This window comes from Taudactylus pleione, unplaced genomic scaffold, assembly GCF_031769625.1.
Source record: "Taudactylus pleione unplaced genomic scaffold, aTauple2 ptg000086l, whole genome shotgun sequence".
Taxonomy (NCBI): domain Eukaryota; kingdom Metazoa; phylum Chordata; class Amphibia; order Anura; family Myobatrachidae; genus Taudactylus; species Taudactylus pleione.
In genome coordinates, this window is record NW_028284488.1 from 957,883 (window position 1) to 972,989 (window position 15,107).

The following is a 15,107-nucleotide window of genomic DNA, read 5'->3' on the forward strand; positions in this document are numbered from 1 at the left end:
CACACAAGCGTATAATTACTTTTTTTAACTGCGTACGCAAAAATGCGTTTTAGCTGCGTACGCAAATACTGCAGCACCCCTCTAAACACAAGGTTCTATCAACAGAGGAAAAACAAACTTTTTTTTTTCTCTCTTGTCCCTGGATTCTAATCAGCGCTTCCTCTACACAATAACCGGCAGTACGCTCTCAGCAACACTGTGGTAATGAAAGACTAATGCGTCTCTCAAAAGGCGCCTCCACCCTTTTGCTGAGAGAGGACTGACCGAGTGTTATCGTGTATCAGATAGTGTGATAAACTACGAGCCCCCAACTGTTGAATCGTCAGTATTAACCTTTAATATATATATTCCTGCCTATAAACCTCTAAGATTCACCTGCCTAGAACCTCTAAGACAAAAACCTGCCTAGAACCTCTAAACAGAACGCTAATTGCGTACGCAGTATAACCGCAAATAAAGACAGGAGTGGAATCTGTGTTTCCAACGCACAAGTATTATTCAGGTAAAAGTACAGTCAGTTACACGCAATCTATACATACACAAGTTAGGCGTAAAAGGAAATAATACAGACCCAAGTACAGTTATACATACGCTGCGCCTCTGGACCCAGAGATAGACCTCAGACTTGATATCCTCAGTTCACCCAATATTCAGCATGAACTGGCAAACCAGTGTGCGGACACATGTATTTATTCCCCCCCAGACTGAAACAGGACAAAGGGAGAACTTCCTGCTGATCTCATTGGTTCCCAGAGGAGAAGCATATGTAATGACACATTTAACAGGTTGTTTCAAATAGACTTTCCCTGCCTCTAACAGCCGGAGTCTTTCTGGTAACGCCTCCTGTAACATTCCATCAACTAAACATTTTGTTGCTTGTAAGTTCTGCGATCCGTAACTTGAGTTTGCATGATGCGATCTCTCCACCGATAACACCGGGATGCTGTAAAAAGCATACGCATCAGAACTAAACCAAACACACCTTGCTTATCATGTATAATACCTTAGTTATCAAAAACCTCTATTTCTTAGCATTTAAACTAACTTAACCAACTTGAATCATACAATTTGATGCTAATGGAACCTTGTGTGCGAATATGTAATGTGTGAGTATTCGGGGTTTGATATAAGGACGCTAGATAATTTGGGGCAGATGCGTGCGCATAAAGCTACTTTTTCAGCGGTTTCATACTAAGTCTCATGCATTCGCTAATTGCGATTATTTAATAGCGGCCTTGTGGGTATAATTGTGCGTATGAAAAATGGTGAAAGAAGGGATCGCATAGTGCTAATAAAAATATCGCCACATGTACTATATTGTGAGTTCACCAAAAATGGCGCTTAGGCGGCCATTCGCAAAATGGCGTCTTGCGATCGAATTTCTAAAATGGAGTCTTGCGGCCATTCGCAAGATGGCGTCGCTGCGATTAAATTTTAAACTGAACTTGTCTCACTTAAGTATTCAGCTTCGACAGAAGGGAGGTTGCTGCCGGGCAGGAAATGAGATCCAGTGGAGCCAGTCAGGAATAAACACTGCGCATGTGCCAAAATCAAGAAATAAAAAAAAAAAACCACTCGTCAGCACTACTAACATAAAATAACAGCGCTGACAGGCAGTCAGCACTCGCAAACAACATAATGATTAATAAATACAAGCTGAAAAATGATTTAAAAAACGCGGCAAGCGCAAGAGAAAACTATCACTAGCCATGAAACTCGTTAGTAAATGGAACCCTATTTGTTTCAGGCTCAGCTCAGCAGCAGGTCATCCATCCCCAGTTGGATGGCTGATCTCCAGCGCCCTGCAACAGTCAGGAGGGGGGAGGAGGAGATCTGAGTAAGGGGGACTATGGCCCTCATTCAGAGGCGCTCGCAAAATGCGAGCGCTCGTTCTGAATGTGGGCGGCCGCTTCTCTTTTGAAGTGCGGCCTCCTGGTCGCTAGCTAAGCTGTGGGTTACCACCCCCAACTTTAGCGACCGATCAAGTCTTGACCATCGCGACCATCAGGGCTTGCGACAAGACCTTGAGGTTGGGTCTCGGCAACCGCAAGCCCCAGGGAATTTCCTGCTCTGATCGAGCAGGAAGCTTCCCACTGACATCATTGTTGATGTCAGTGCGGCCGCCCACAAAATGGCATGCGTTCCTTAAGGAACGCCCTCGTTTGTGAAACCACCCCCCCCGCCACGCCTACAAAACGGGACGAGCTGTCGATCACCATCGACAGCCGTCTCTTTTGTAGTGAGCTCCGGAGTGAGAGAGAGGGTGTGTGTGTCTGTGTTAGGAGGGGAGATCTTTGTGAGGGGCAGATGTGTGTGCTGTGTGTGAAGGGAGGGGGATTTGAGTGAGGGGGGAGAGAGCTGTGTGTGCGGATCTCAGCGAATGGGGAAAGCTGTGTAAGGACGTGGCTGAGTGAGTGGGGAAATCTGTGCATGACTGTAAGGGGAGCTGAGGGAGTGGGAGAGCTGTTTAGGGGTTAACGTGAATAAGGGGCATTATTGTTAGGCATAATGTGAATAAGGAGCACTACTGTAGCATAAAGTGTACTATAGGCATTACTGTGGCATAATATGAACTGTGGGGACTACTATGTAGCATAATGTGAAAATAGCCGAAACTGAGGCTTAACGTGAATTAATGGATACTACTGTGTGGCATAACGTGCATTGTGGGCATTACTGTGTAGCATAATTTAAATAAGGGGCACTACTGTGGCCTAATGTGAATAAAATACACTATTGTGTGGCATAATGTGAATAAGGGGAACTACTGTGTGGCTTATATTTTATTGGTGGAATTACCTTAGTGGTTTGGAATATATGTAGCCCTCCTTACCCCATTTTGGTAATGTTTATTTTTATTTACCTTTAATTTGCTCCTACATGCTGGACATGCCCCATCCACCAATCAACACTTGTAGCACCCGGCAGTGAACAACAGTGTAGAATAGACAGGAGTAGGATATAGCTAGCGGCGGCTGGTGGCAGGCAGAGAATACTGGGCGGCCCTTCTGATTGAGCCAGGAAGTATCCTCTGCCTGCCTCCTGGCTTGTGCGACCCCAAATGCCTAATAGTATACCAGCCTGGGAGGCAGATGGCACCCTGCTCCCCCAGCCCAGCCCACCTGGGGGGGGAGGGCCCCGGGACCCGGCCAGGAGGGGGTACAGCAAGGGGTGCTGACAGGCGCAGCGGCAGCAACAGCAATGATTCAGCAGCATGGAGGGTGCCTCCTTGCAGTGCAGACTATGCTGAGTGGGATGCGCCGGCCCTGATGAAGAGGTACCGATCCCATTGTACCACTGATATTCAGGTGTCATTGCGAAATACAGTGTGAATCCAATGGCTGAAGTGATGATACAATAATTATGCAGTATAACTGACCAGCTCTAGATGTAGGAGAGCGCTGGTGAAGCAGCTCCTGCAGCAGGATTTGTCCATCAGAACAGCTATGCACAAGCCTGGAGCCGGCAGTGTAGATTACTAACTGAAGGTATAGGAAGAGTGCTGCTTGTAGTGTATATGCAGCAAATATCAGCGGTGGGGAGATCTGTGTTTTTTACCCTGCACCCGCAGCTGAACTCACCGGCAAGGGTACTCGAGGTGTGCTGGCAACACTTGGGTTGGAAATTGGTGGCTGTGTTCAGGGCTGCCATCAGAAATTGTGGGGCAGATAGCTGTGTGTGTTAAATAAATAAGGAAGCGACTGAAGGTGCTTGCGGAGGTGGCCAGATGGAGGGGGAGTCAGTCAGGGAGACAGTGATGGCCAGGAGATGTATGTATGGGGCAATGCTGTAGTATATACTGAGCGTAGGGAAATACTGTATATGAACACTATACAGGCCTGGGAAATATGCTGCATACTTAGCAATATTTATTAATTATTACATCATTAGGGCAAACTGCTTCAAGTCATAATCTAAAATCTTACACATAAGTCTAATCATAACAGTAATCCAAGCACAAATCCTAATCAAAGTTACCATGTAAATTGTTAATAATTGTATTGCATAGGTGTATTAGACTGATATTTGCTAAGAGCCTGCTAATATCTTACAGCACTTATGACAATAATAACAAGATCTAAGTTTACAAAGTACATAAGCCCCACTAACTCAATTATATACAGCAGCAGCTCCTGCCCTCTTACCTGAGGGGGGATGCCGCTGCTACTGGCTTGGGTCCCGGCGCCTGCTCAATGAATCTGGCAGGCGCCGTGGCGCCGCGCATGCTTAACACCAGCTACTTGGGGCTGCATTGTTTGCAGCCCCGAGAAGCCCTGTAGGGCTGCCCGAAAAGCAGAGCAGCTGATCACAGCCTGGACTGGCAGTCCCAGAGGGAGGAAACACCTCTCCCTGACTGCCTGTCTCCAGCGTGACTCACAGGGGGTGCCTCCAATAGGAAGCCACCTCCAGTCACAGTGAAGCCTGAAGTGGCAAATTTTACTGGGGAGTGGGGGGGGGGGCTGTAGCCCCGCAGGTCCTAGGTAAGATCTGCCACTGCTTATATATGTTAATTACACTATAGCAGTAATATACATACTGTATATAACATGTTTATTCTGGGAAAATAGTTTTACACTAGGTATCGATCAGGTATTACTTTATTTGTTGTTGACTGGGAAAGATAAAGGAGCCATAGGCTTATCTCTGGTATATAAGCATACTTGCCTACTTTTGAAAATGCATTTCAGGGAGATTGTGAAAACAGCACCTATGAGAAAGGCGATAAAGTGGGCGTGTACTGCTACATCTGAGAGGTGTGTCATAAAATGTACTTACATCCAAATGTACATGAGCCCCAAAGCAGTTAGTAAGATCTACTTGTTGATGAAAACACACTGATACTTTTCGGACAATGCATGTAGCCATAGGGACCATAAGGCCCGCTCGCAAGCGGGTCGATGGTGCCCAAGTGCGCATGCGCACGACGGAGGCGGCTCCGTCATGCGCGAGACCCGAATAACGACGGCCAAACCATCGTTATGGGTCTCGCACCAAAGGGGGCGTGCTGTCGATGGTGATTGACAGCACGCCCCTTCTGGTGGGCGTGCCGGGGGCATGGCTGCCCAGACGGAGGCGTTCCCATGGGATCGCCTACCGTCTGGGGCCGGCCCCACTGACATCACTAGTGATGTCAGTGGGAGTGCTTTTGGCTCTAATAGATCCCAGGATCCCATTTGAATGTATATATATTTTTTTTTTTTTTTTTAATATAGAACAGCTACATAATGGGGGTAAGATGCAATCAGGGAAATTGTTAGACTTTTCAGGGAGTCAGGGAGATTTATACTATTTCAGGGAGTCTCTCTGACAATTGGGGAGAGTTGGAAAGTGTGTATGTAAGTGAATTGTTAATCACTAAATATGTTCTATTTGCAACTCTTAGCAATATTAATAAATAAGCCACACTTTTTGTTAGCAGTGATAGGGTTAATTTTAATGCTGATACTAATATATATTGTTTAAACACGATTCCTAAAATTACTGTTACACAATCTGCAGTGTACTGGTTTGTAATTGTACATTATATGAGAGCCAAACATTCTTTGGGTCACACTGACCTAGATTCCTCTCAATTCTTAGATTAGAGTAAAAAATAACCTTGTCGGCCTAGCGTTACTTTGCACACAGTTCAGGAGCACAACAGAAATTCACAAGAAAAAGGGGCATAATACGCACCAATTTATTTATTATAGGACTGTTTAATGTTTTGTCTTGTTCTGAACACTGTGCCTGATTCAGACCCGGTCGCAAGCACTGAGCGCTCGCAACCGGGTCAATGGTAGGCCAGTGCGCATGCGCACAACGGAGCCGGCTCCGTCGTGCGCATGCGCGAGACCCGGATAGCGACGGGCAAACCGTCGCTCCGGGTCTCGTACCAAAGGCAAACCGTCGCTCCGGGTCTCGTACCTTTGGTGGGCGGGCTGGGGGAGTGGCTGCCCAAACGGAGGCGTTCCCATGTGAACACCTCCATTTGGGGGCGGCCCCACTGACATCACTCGTGATGTCAGTGGGAGAGATTTCTCTCTGTGAGAGCCGAAATCTCTCTGGGGCTTGAGACCCTACCACAAGGGTCTCGTCGCAAGCCCGATGGTCTTGACCATCGCGACCATCTTCCTGGCCGCTCGCTATAGCTGTGAGTGGTCACCCACAGCTATGCGAGCAGCCAGGAGGCCGCTCTAAAAAACAAGAAGGCCGTCCCTGATTCAGAGCGAGCGCTCTGTCAGAGCGTCTGGCTCTGAATCAGGGCCACAAAACACTGTTTGTGAATTGTCATTACAGATTTCCTAGTGCTGAGAAGTAGATATAGGGAAACATTGTTCTTGCTATAACACTTGGGAAAGATGACCATAAATTGCAGGCATTCAGACCATTTCTCCAGCCATTAGAGGCCACCAGCATAGCAGATTTTCTTTTGCAACTAGTGTTGCGCAGGAATATCTGTAATGCTTCTATTTAGTTTTTGGCAATACGCATATATATATTGAATCTCTCCTTCCCACCCAACAGTGAAATGTGCAAATAAATCAGAACTCCAAAAATAATGTTTTGAAGGATCATAGTGCAAGCGATGTACCCAATACTAAAATACAGGGGGCTACTGGTTATTAACAGATTAGTATAATACCCCTTTCACACATGACCATATAGACCTGGGTTTTTGCTGTGTGTGAATGCAAACAAACAGGGACGAAGTCCCGGGTCCACGACTGTGCTCTTCACCAGGGTCGGACTGAGACCCGGGAATTTGCCAAGTTGAATTTCCAGGAGCTTGGGGCAAGATTCATACCAGCTCGCTAGATGCGTTCGCACACAGCCGTCAGCTGCCAAAGTATGCAAATCCCGTGATCGCACGGCAAGGCATTAGCACACCCACTATGTCTTGGCGTGCGATCGCGGTGTGTATATAGACGCCCACCAGCCTATCTGAAGATGCCCACTTTCCCTTAGTAATATACGTCATCTCCAGGAAGTGTATTCAACAATCGGTAACTTCGTATAACATCGGACCCATACGCAGCACTTGTGGCTGACCATACCCTACCGCAAGCACTGCCAGTGCTTCAGTGTGTCATTCAGCCATGTGACATGCATAATGACGCCGCGTCTTAATTATGCACACCTCTGAAACGGCATTAAGATGCACAGACACGCCTGTGTTCGCACCACCACACCCCCTTTTCCATCGACCAACCCATCACCACCCACAAACGGCTCGTCCTGTCACTCATTCTAGCAAGGTGTCTTTGTGCAGGGTGCGAGCATTTCCCTATCGCATGGACTAGTTCGCGCACGTGTACTGCATCTTATACGAATGCGCATATTGCAAACATCGGCAGGCTACGTGCGAACGCAGCCTAGCGGGCGGGTCTGAATCGGGCCCTTGGTCTGAAAGGAGTATAATTGAGTCAGAAGGAAGTTGACTAAAGAAGTAATTTCATGGAATTAAGTGGCTTCAGCCATGTGTGCAGACAGTTGAAGGCCAAAGTAGGAGAACGTTTCAAAGCAGAGTTTTAAAATTGCTTTTCTTAAACATATACATAGATTCAGGAATAAATTATTGCCTTGTTGTGCAAATAACGCGTTTATTTGTCACAGCCTGAAATGGTCCAACTCCGAGCTTTCTATAACAATCTGAGCTGACAATGCTAGGTTATAGAAAGTGCTGTATGATTGAAGCCTGAGCTTCCATTTATATATGTGGTCGGGAACTGGTAAATTGTACCCTGTTCATTTTATACACAGAGCTTGTTTGACTATTACTGAGCTTTTCATTTAACTTATTACACATAAGATGCATCAAGATGGCTTTTATCTCTATTGTGCACACTTAAAAGGAGTTCATAATGTCAACTTTGAATGGGTGCTAAATAAAGATCTTTGGAGTGACACAAAAGCTGCTCAACTCCACGTAGGGAACATCTTCAATTCTGCCTTATCTCAGTTCTTTATATCTAGTTATAGAATCTCAATTACATAGCGGGTAAGCATTGTTCATCTAGTGCATTACATTGATTTAATTTTTTTTTTTTTGCAAAAGGAAGACCGCTTCACCATTGAGAATATTTTTTATCTGTGTGAAAGGCACCATCTTGCCACACAAATCCATCCACAAAGACCGACACAAAAGGTGCAAAAGTAGTTCCGGTGCATCGCCATGGAGCATAAATTACTTGAATGCTCATTAAAGCTGCGTTTTTTAAATGCACCCCCCCTCCCTCCACCTGCAAGACAAGTATGTACAGGGTCTTTGTTGTGCTTGCTAGATGTTACAGGTAAAACATTGTAAGGCACAGCAGTAGCTATAGACTATGTGGTTTTTACTTACTAAGCCCTGGATGGAGATAAAGTGAACAGAGATAAAGTACCAATCAACCAGCTCCTGTCATTTTTCAAACACAGCCTGTGACATGGCAGTTAGGAGCTGGTTGGCTGGTACTTTATCTCCGTCCAAGGCTTAGTAAATAGACCCATATATTTGGAAAGCCGCAAGCAATGTAAATACATTGGAGGGCCATAATATACTTTCAGTGTAGTACTCTGTAAAATCCTCTTCTACATAGTAAGGGCATAGTGTAGAAAAATGAAGTGTAGGTGTGAAGCATTTGTTCTGCCTACAGAACTGTGCATGGATGTGCACAATAAAATGTAGAGCAACTAAATATTGCACATTGACTATGAGCTGACCTAGGTGAAACATTGGTGTTCTGAAGTGTTGTGGGATAGGTGCAAATTGCAATAATGCATTCTTCTATGCAGAAAATCTTCAAAAACTAGAAGTTGGCAGGGGCAGAAGCTCAGAATATCTAACATATTAATTTAAAGCTTTAAAGTCATGTGAAATAACTAGTAACACACACAGCTAGAAATGGGCAGACATACTGGGAGTGACTGAAGACCAGTGGTCGGTACATTCACATAAGTGTATGACCTGATCCTATCTGTGCAGGTGAGGACTAGTATTCACCCGATCAGTGACGGAAGCATGATGGGATACAAAAGTTCTGATTACATATTAAGCACTGAGAAACAGAGCATGGACTATGGCAGATAATCATATTCCATTTATTTGGTTACGGTCCATGCTCTGCAGCAAACAGAACAATGTGTTGTCATGCTAATTGGTGATGCCTCAGTCTGTTTTATTGTCCCTGTGGATCCCATATGTGTGTGCCCCAATATCAGCAGCCATGCAGTGAATATAAAAAAACATAATAATGCAAAATCATCTTTTATAGAATAAATAAACATCTGTACACAGGGAATGAAATTAGCTATGTTTTGGAAATATTTTACTTGAATTAACACAGTTTCCAAATCGGATCAGTTGTATGAGAAGGTGCACAAAAGAGGGTTTAATTTCCTTACATAAACATTACAGTATAAATACGCAAGGTTGGTACAAGCAAATTAGCAAATTGTATGAACATTTTCTGACAGTAAAAAAACACAATATTACATTCAGGTACACAAATGGTTGGAGGTAAGATTAGTAAGAACAAGAAATTCCCCAACAGATTATGAGGTAGATTCAGTAGAACAATAGTTTTTTGATAACTTATAGTTTAGGATTTCAGATTGCTACACACAGGGGGCGATTCAGTTCATTGTGATGTGAATAGCGCCAGGATGTTGGTCCCGGAGCTACTCAATTCATAGCAATGTCAAGTCCAACTAGAAGCACTTAATTTGGAGAATGCCAGTTCTCGCGACTTTAACCAAGTGTTTAGTTGTGAGAACCGGCATTCTCTAAACTGCCGGCCACGAGGCTGTTAGCACAGTGCTAAGCTGGAAAACAGCCCCGCACTTTAGTCGGATTTTACCTCACACCCACAGTTACTCTTTATTTACAGTTGGAGTGTAAAAATTACATTTTCATTAATTCTGTTAAAATAGTGCTTAAGGAAAAATATTTAATTCCAATTAGATGTAGTAAATTTCAGACTTTAAATGCAATAATGTATGAAGTCAAGTTATCAGGAAATATGGATTTGCTCAATGCAATAACACAGTACGCATCCCCAGTTCAGGCAGTTATCTATAAAATGTTAAGGAGTACATCGGGGCCTTTAAGTATATTTGTACATAGATTCTCGATGAGTTCATGTGGGTTTCATCAGGATGCTCAACACAGATGTATCAACAAACACCTATCCTCAAATCACACCAGTAGCCCTGTTTTGCGACTTACATGTGCCATGTGACCTTTTCTTAAAATATGCTTTTTAATCTGCTACTTTACGCCAATCATTTTGCGACAAAATACTTATCATAAACTAATTGGTACACTATTAGTGAATCAGGATGCAGAATTCAGGAAAAAGTACTCAATCTGAATATAAAGGCAAAAGAAAGAGGTCCAATACAAAGTGACCTGCGCCAATGCTTCACGCCACTCTTCGTTAGTCTTAATCTGCTGTGTTATACCAATTCCTTAGATACAAATAAATCTAAACCTAAATACAGTTAGCTGCTTAAGACATTATTAGCTAAGGGTTGGGTATGATATACTGACAACTGGAGTGTCGGCTGTCAATAGACTGACAGCGGCATCCCGAGGACTAAAATCCGGACGGAAAAATGCAAGTAGTGTTCCTCTGTCCTATTTACCTCCTAACCCTCCTTTACTGTACCCTAATACTAACCCTCCCTACCCTGCACCCTAAGTCTAACCCTCCCGGTAAGTGCCTATACCTAACCCTCCCCCCTTAGTGCCTAACCCTCCCCCTTAGTTGGTGCCTAACTCCCCCTGTCTAAAGCTTAACCCTAATCTCCACCCTCCAACAGCCTAACCCTAAGTCCCCCCCGGGTCGCCTAAACCTATCCCTCCACCCCCCAGCAGCTAACTCCTACCTGGCCCCACTATACCTACGTTCGATATGCCAGCTGTCGCGATTCCTGCGTCGACATCTCCAGCCATGTCGGGATTCCATTGCCAGTCTTCTCATACTGATCAAAATTCCCGGCGCCGGGATCCGCAGTCGTCATCCCGTCCGTCGGTCAATTTTCCGCATTTCTTAGCTAAATAAGACACATTTGTGAAAAAGTACTCAGTCATAAGAATCGTTATACACTGCGGGGCATCTAAGTCGCATCAGGTGTATTTTGGTAAATGGAGCAAAAAGAATTGTACGAGGACACATCTGTAGCTTGAATGACCAGTGTATTAGAGAATTCAGATGAAGTTCCACTGAGGCAGGGACTGATATAAATGAATAAAAAATGTCTGTAAAGCACTGCATAATAATAACGGTCACTGCTTCCAGTTTAATCATATATAGGGTGAAGCAGCCAGTGAGTGAACACTACCAGTGAATGAACATTGTCAGGTGTAATACAGTAATCTTACATTTTAGTGCATACAATCTTAGATTAGATCTACTGATAGGTAATTTCTACACCTCTCCTGGTTTGATAATAAAATTCTAACTATTCCTTCAACCTTTAAACCATAAATGTAAGTATACATACAGTAGTTCTAATAATAGCACGTCTATAAATAGTTTTTATGTTGTATCTTCTACATACACCATCTCCTTAAATATGAGATTTCCCTTCACTGTTCATTCACTGGGCGACTCACCCTACCTTTTCAGTACTTTAAAAAAATGTAGCACATTACCAAAGTGGTAGGATTGTTTAGTCCTTCTGCTAGAGTCTGCTTTTAGGGACATTGGTCTGCAGACCATGGAGGAAACTGATCAGTGTGCTGGTGTACTCCTGAGTGTGTCTACGTAGATGCCCTGCATGCACAGAGTCCTCCCATTTCTTGCCCTGTACTTTGATCCCATGTTTCTCCCAGTCCTGCATGAGCTTTTCCACCGTTGTATGATCGCTCATTGGATCATTCATGCAGTAGAAGAAGAGCGCTGGGCTGTTGATTGGGTTGTTAAAAAAGGTTCGAATTCCTTTTTCATAATAGTCTGCAGTTTGGGCTTTTAGGAGTGAGAAGTAAAGCAGCGTTCCACGCACCACCAATGACTCCAGACGAGGGATACTGATCATGCGAGCAACACCTGCAAGAATGTAAAACAAAAAGAAGTGTGAGTTCCATAGAGAGGACACAACTACTTACACCAGTATATTCAACACACACATTCATGAGTCAACCGAAGAAAGACTTTATTTCAAACACACTTATTGTTAAGTTCTAAAACCTGGAAAGTGCACAACATTGGTTTAGTTTCATTGAATCTAGAACATTGTATACAGTAATTCTTACATGGTATTTTTTTCTGTTAGAAAAATTAGTAGAGAACTGTCTTGAGTTTCAAAAATGTATTGAACAATATGAAAAAAAAAATCAGATACAGGTTGAAACCAAGGAAACAGACACCATTGCTGGGATCACAGATGCAGCAAGGAGGTGTATGTTTCCTACAGACACTTCCTGCTGCATCTGCATTTTCGATATACGGAATTGCACAGCCGCTCTGCAGTTCCACCCATCTCTGAATCAGGCCCTAAGCTCCAGATATAACTCCTGCTAATAGTTGTCCTTAAAAACTCACAAAGTTATTAACAATCTTGATTAGAAGGGACATGGTATTAAGGTTATTCCCTTGGTTTCAACCTGCATCTGATTTTTTTCCATATTGTTCAATACATTTTTTAAACTGAAGATTTGCGATGGTTGCCTCTTTGGCCAGGCTGTGGTAGCTGGAGCTTACAGCAGCCTGACTGGGTCCAGACAGCTGCGAGACCAGGAAATCTGCGTCCACCAACGCAGACCCTGGCCTTGTCCCGTCCGGAAAATGGGGGGAACCCACCCCTAGTTTCCAGGAATGCTGCCTAGGTATGCCCCCGCTCCAATGGGAGGCACTACGAGTGGACTCGCAGATGGAGGGCTGTACATGCACAGTTCTGTAACAATCAGAGATGTGCGCTAACCATCAGGTTAGCGTACATCTCTGAATCAGGCCCTTCGTGAATTGAGAAATATACCAAAACAAATAATTAGATCATGGTAACAAACCTAATAGCTGCTATCGCTATAACCATAGGGTGTGTTTGACCTGCAAACGTGACCAAAAGAATGAGATCCATTTCAATAATTGTAATTTTCTACTTCAGGGTCCATAGGGGTCCACAGGGTGACCTTGGGGTATAGCTGGATCCTCGGGCACCACGGAGTTAAAGCTTTTAGCTGCTCCCAGGATGCACTTGGGTCCATCCTCCCCTATACCCCGCCCCTGAGCCACAGGCACCTCAGTTGTAAGATGGTGCCCGGCCGGGTCACCCTGGGGGGGGGGCTGCAGGAGCAGCCCCCTAAAGCTTTTTTAACTTAGTTAAATTTATTTATTTTTTTAACTATAGTTTTTTCTCCAGAGCGGCAGCGATGGGCTGTCTGTACAGACGCCCACGCTGCCGCTCCTTCTCCCTGCTGGCGCCGCGACGCCAGCACTGAACTGGGGATCGCGGCGGGGGAAGCCATATTGTGTAATAGCCAGACTCTGGTTTCCCCCGGGACTGCTGCCGGAGACGCCGGGGAGATCAAGGTAAGCCGCGCACCGCTGATTAGCGGCGGTGCGCGGGTTCCTTTTAAATGCAGTCCCATGCCCCCGGTCTAGGGGACAGACCGGGGGCGCTAGCGGTGGCGGCGGGCTCCCCCTCCATTGGAGGTATACCCCGCCAGATCACTAGACCACCAGGGTGAATAATGCGGCAAGCGGGATGCCGGCAACCCGGGGGTTAATATGCTAGACAGGGGCTAGCCTCCCCTCGGCTCAGCGCGCCTTTCAGCTAGTAGTCTGGCGTCGCTGAGCTGCAGATACTCGGCCAGTCCTTCTCTGAGATCTCCAGCAGCCATTTTCTCCAGTGGCAGCGCAGATACTCTCAGGGAGCACGCGGACCGATCCCCCTGTGTACCTCTCCCCCAACAAGGACAGTGTACACAGCACTATAGCCCTCCCAGACACTGAATCTGGGCAGGTTGATTGTAGTGGAAAGGTGCAGTGAGTATATCTTCCTGCATGGTATGTGAATTTTGCTAGTGCTGCCTGTCTGTGCTAATTTCTACTTACTGTCAGCCTATACCTATCCCTTTCCTTCTCCTACAAGCCCTACAGGTGTGCGGGGGAAGGGTGTTTCTACTGACCTCACTTATATAGATCACGTATTTGTGAGGTCCGTCACATACAGTGGTGTGCTACACAGGGCCATATTGTGGGCTGTTGTCCAGCACACTGGTGAGTGCGCACGTTTTCTTCCTATGTCATAATTGTATATTTAATTATATAGTCTGTCATGTCTGAGGAGGAGATTGAGCACTCCGTGGCTCCGGTATTGTTCTCCTGCAGGCGCTGTTCTGCAGGAGTGGATAGGCAGGATTTGTCACAGGACGGCCTGTGCGGACGGTGCCAGGCGGTCCCTGGTACGTCTAAACCTCCTATGTCGCAGGAGCCACCATGGGCGATGTTTTCCCAGGTGCTGGTGTCCATCGTGGACAGTCTGTCGGTCCCGACTGCCGTCCCTACTAGGGCGTTACCCCAGCCTACCATCCCCCATTCCCCGGGTGTCCCACAATTATTGCAGACTCCCCCGGGGTCTCAGCCTGTTGGTCTCTATGCGGGGTTGCCAATGTATATACAGTCCACCCCTGTGGCGCAGCAGGCTGTGGTGCCGTTTCAGGCTCCTGTGGCAGCTCCTCCACCCTGGGTGGATGCGCTTTCCCACACTGTCCAAGATTTGGCGGCAGCATCTTCGGCTTTTCAGTCGATGTTGCGCAGTGACGTGCCCTCCAGGGCGTCTAAATGCACAGTTATGGCGCAGGCTGCGCATTTTTCGGACTCTGAGGGGTCCTCGGATGATGGTGAGGTGCATGATGACTCAGCCTCAGATGCCTCATTCCAGGAGGTAGACACGAAGGGCTCTATTTATTAACATTATTTTTACTAAAATAAAGTGAAAAAGGGTGTTTTCACATCCTTTTCACATTATTTTAGTTTCACCTGTAGTTATTACAGGGCAATTGGAGTAGAATTAGTAAAATTCGCGATCGCTGGGGGCGGGGCTTAGCGCCGGGCGGTGGGGCTTAGCGTCAGTGGGGGGGTAGTAGCGGTGGTCGGTCAGCGCATGCGCGGGCTCTTAGTCGCGGTATTTTTTCCGAA

General features: G+C 45.7%; 1 protein-coding gene across 5 annotated transcripts in view; it reads right to left on the reverse strand.

The window, feature by feature from the left end:
• Nucleotides 1–875: 875 nt before the first annotated feature.
• The window catches only part of LOC148529094 (transmembrane protein 53-like), a 47,508-nt gene continuing 33,276 nt past the window's right edge, over nucleotides 876–15,107 (reverse strand). For 4 of the 5 annotated variants that reach the window (XM_088468857.1, XM_088468859.1, XM_088468858.1 and 1 more), the window contains one exon: nucleotides 10,834–12,014. In XM_088468857.1, the coding sequence (XP_088324983.1) occupies nucleotides 11,650–12,014 (365 nt within the window). In that variant the 3' untranslated portion in view covers nucleotides 10,834–11,649. Of the gene's footprint in view, nucleotides 944–10,833; nucleotides 12,015–15,107 lie in introns of those variants that run through there. The other variant, XR_015877838.1, reaches the window with a different exon arrangement.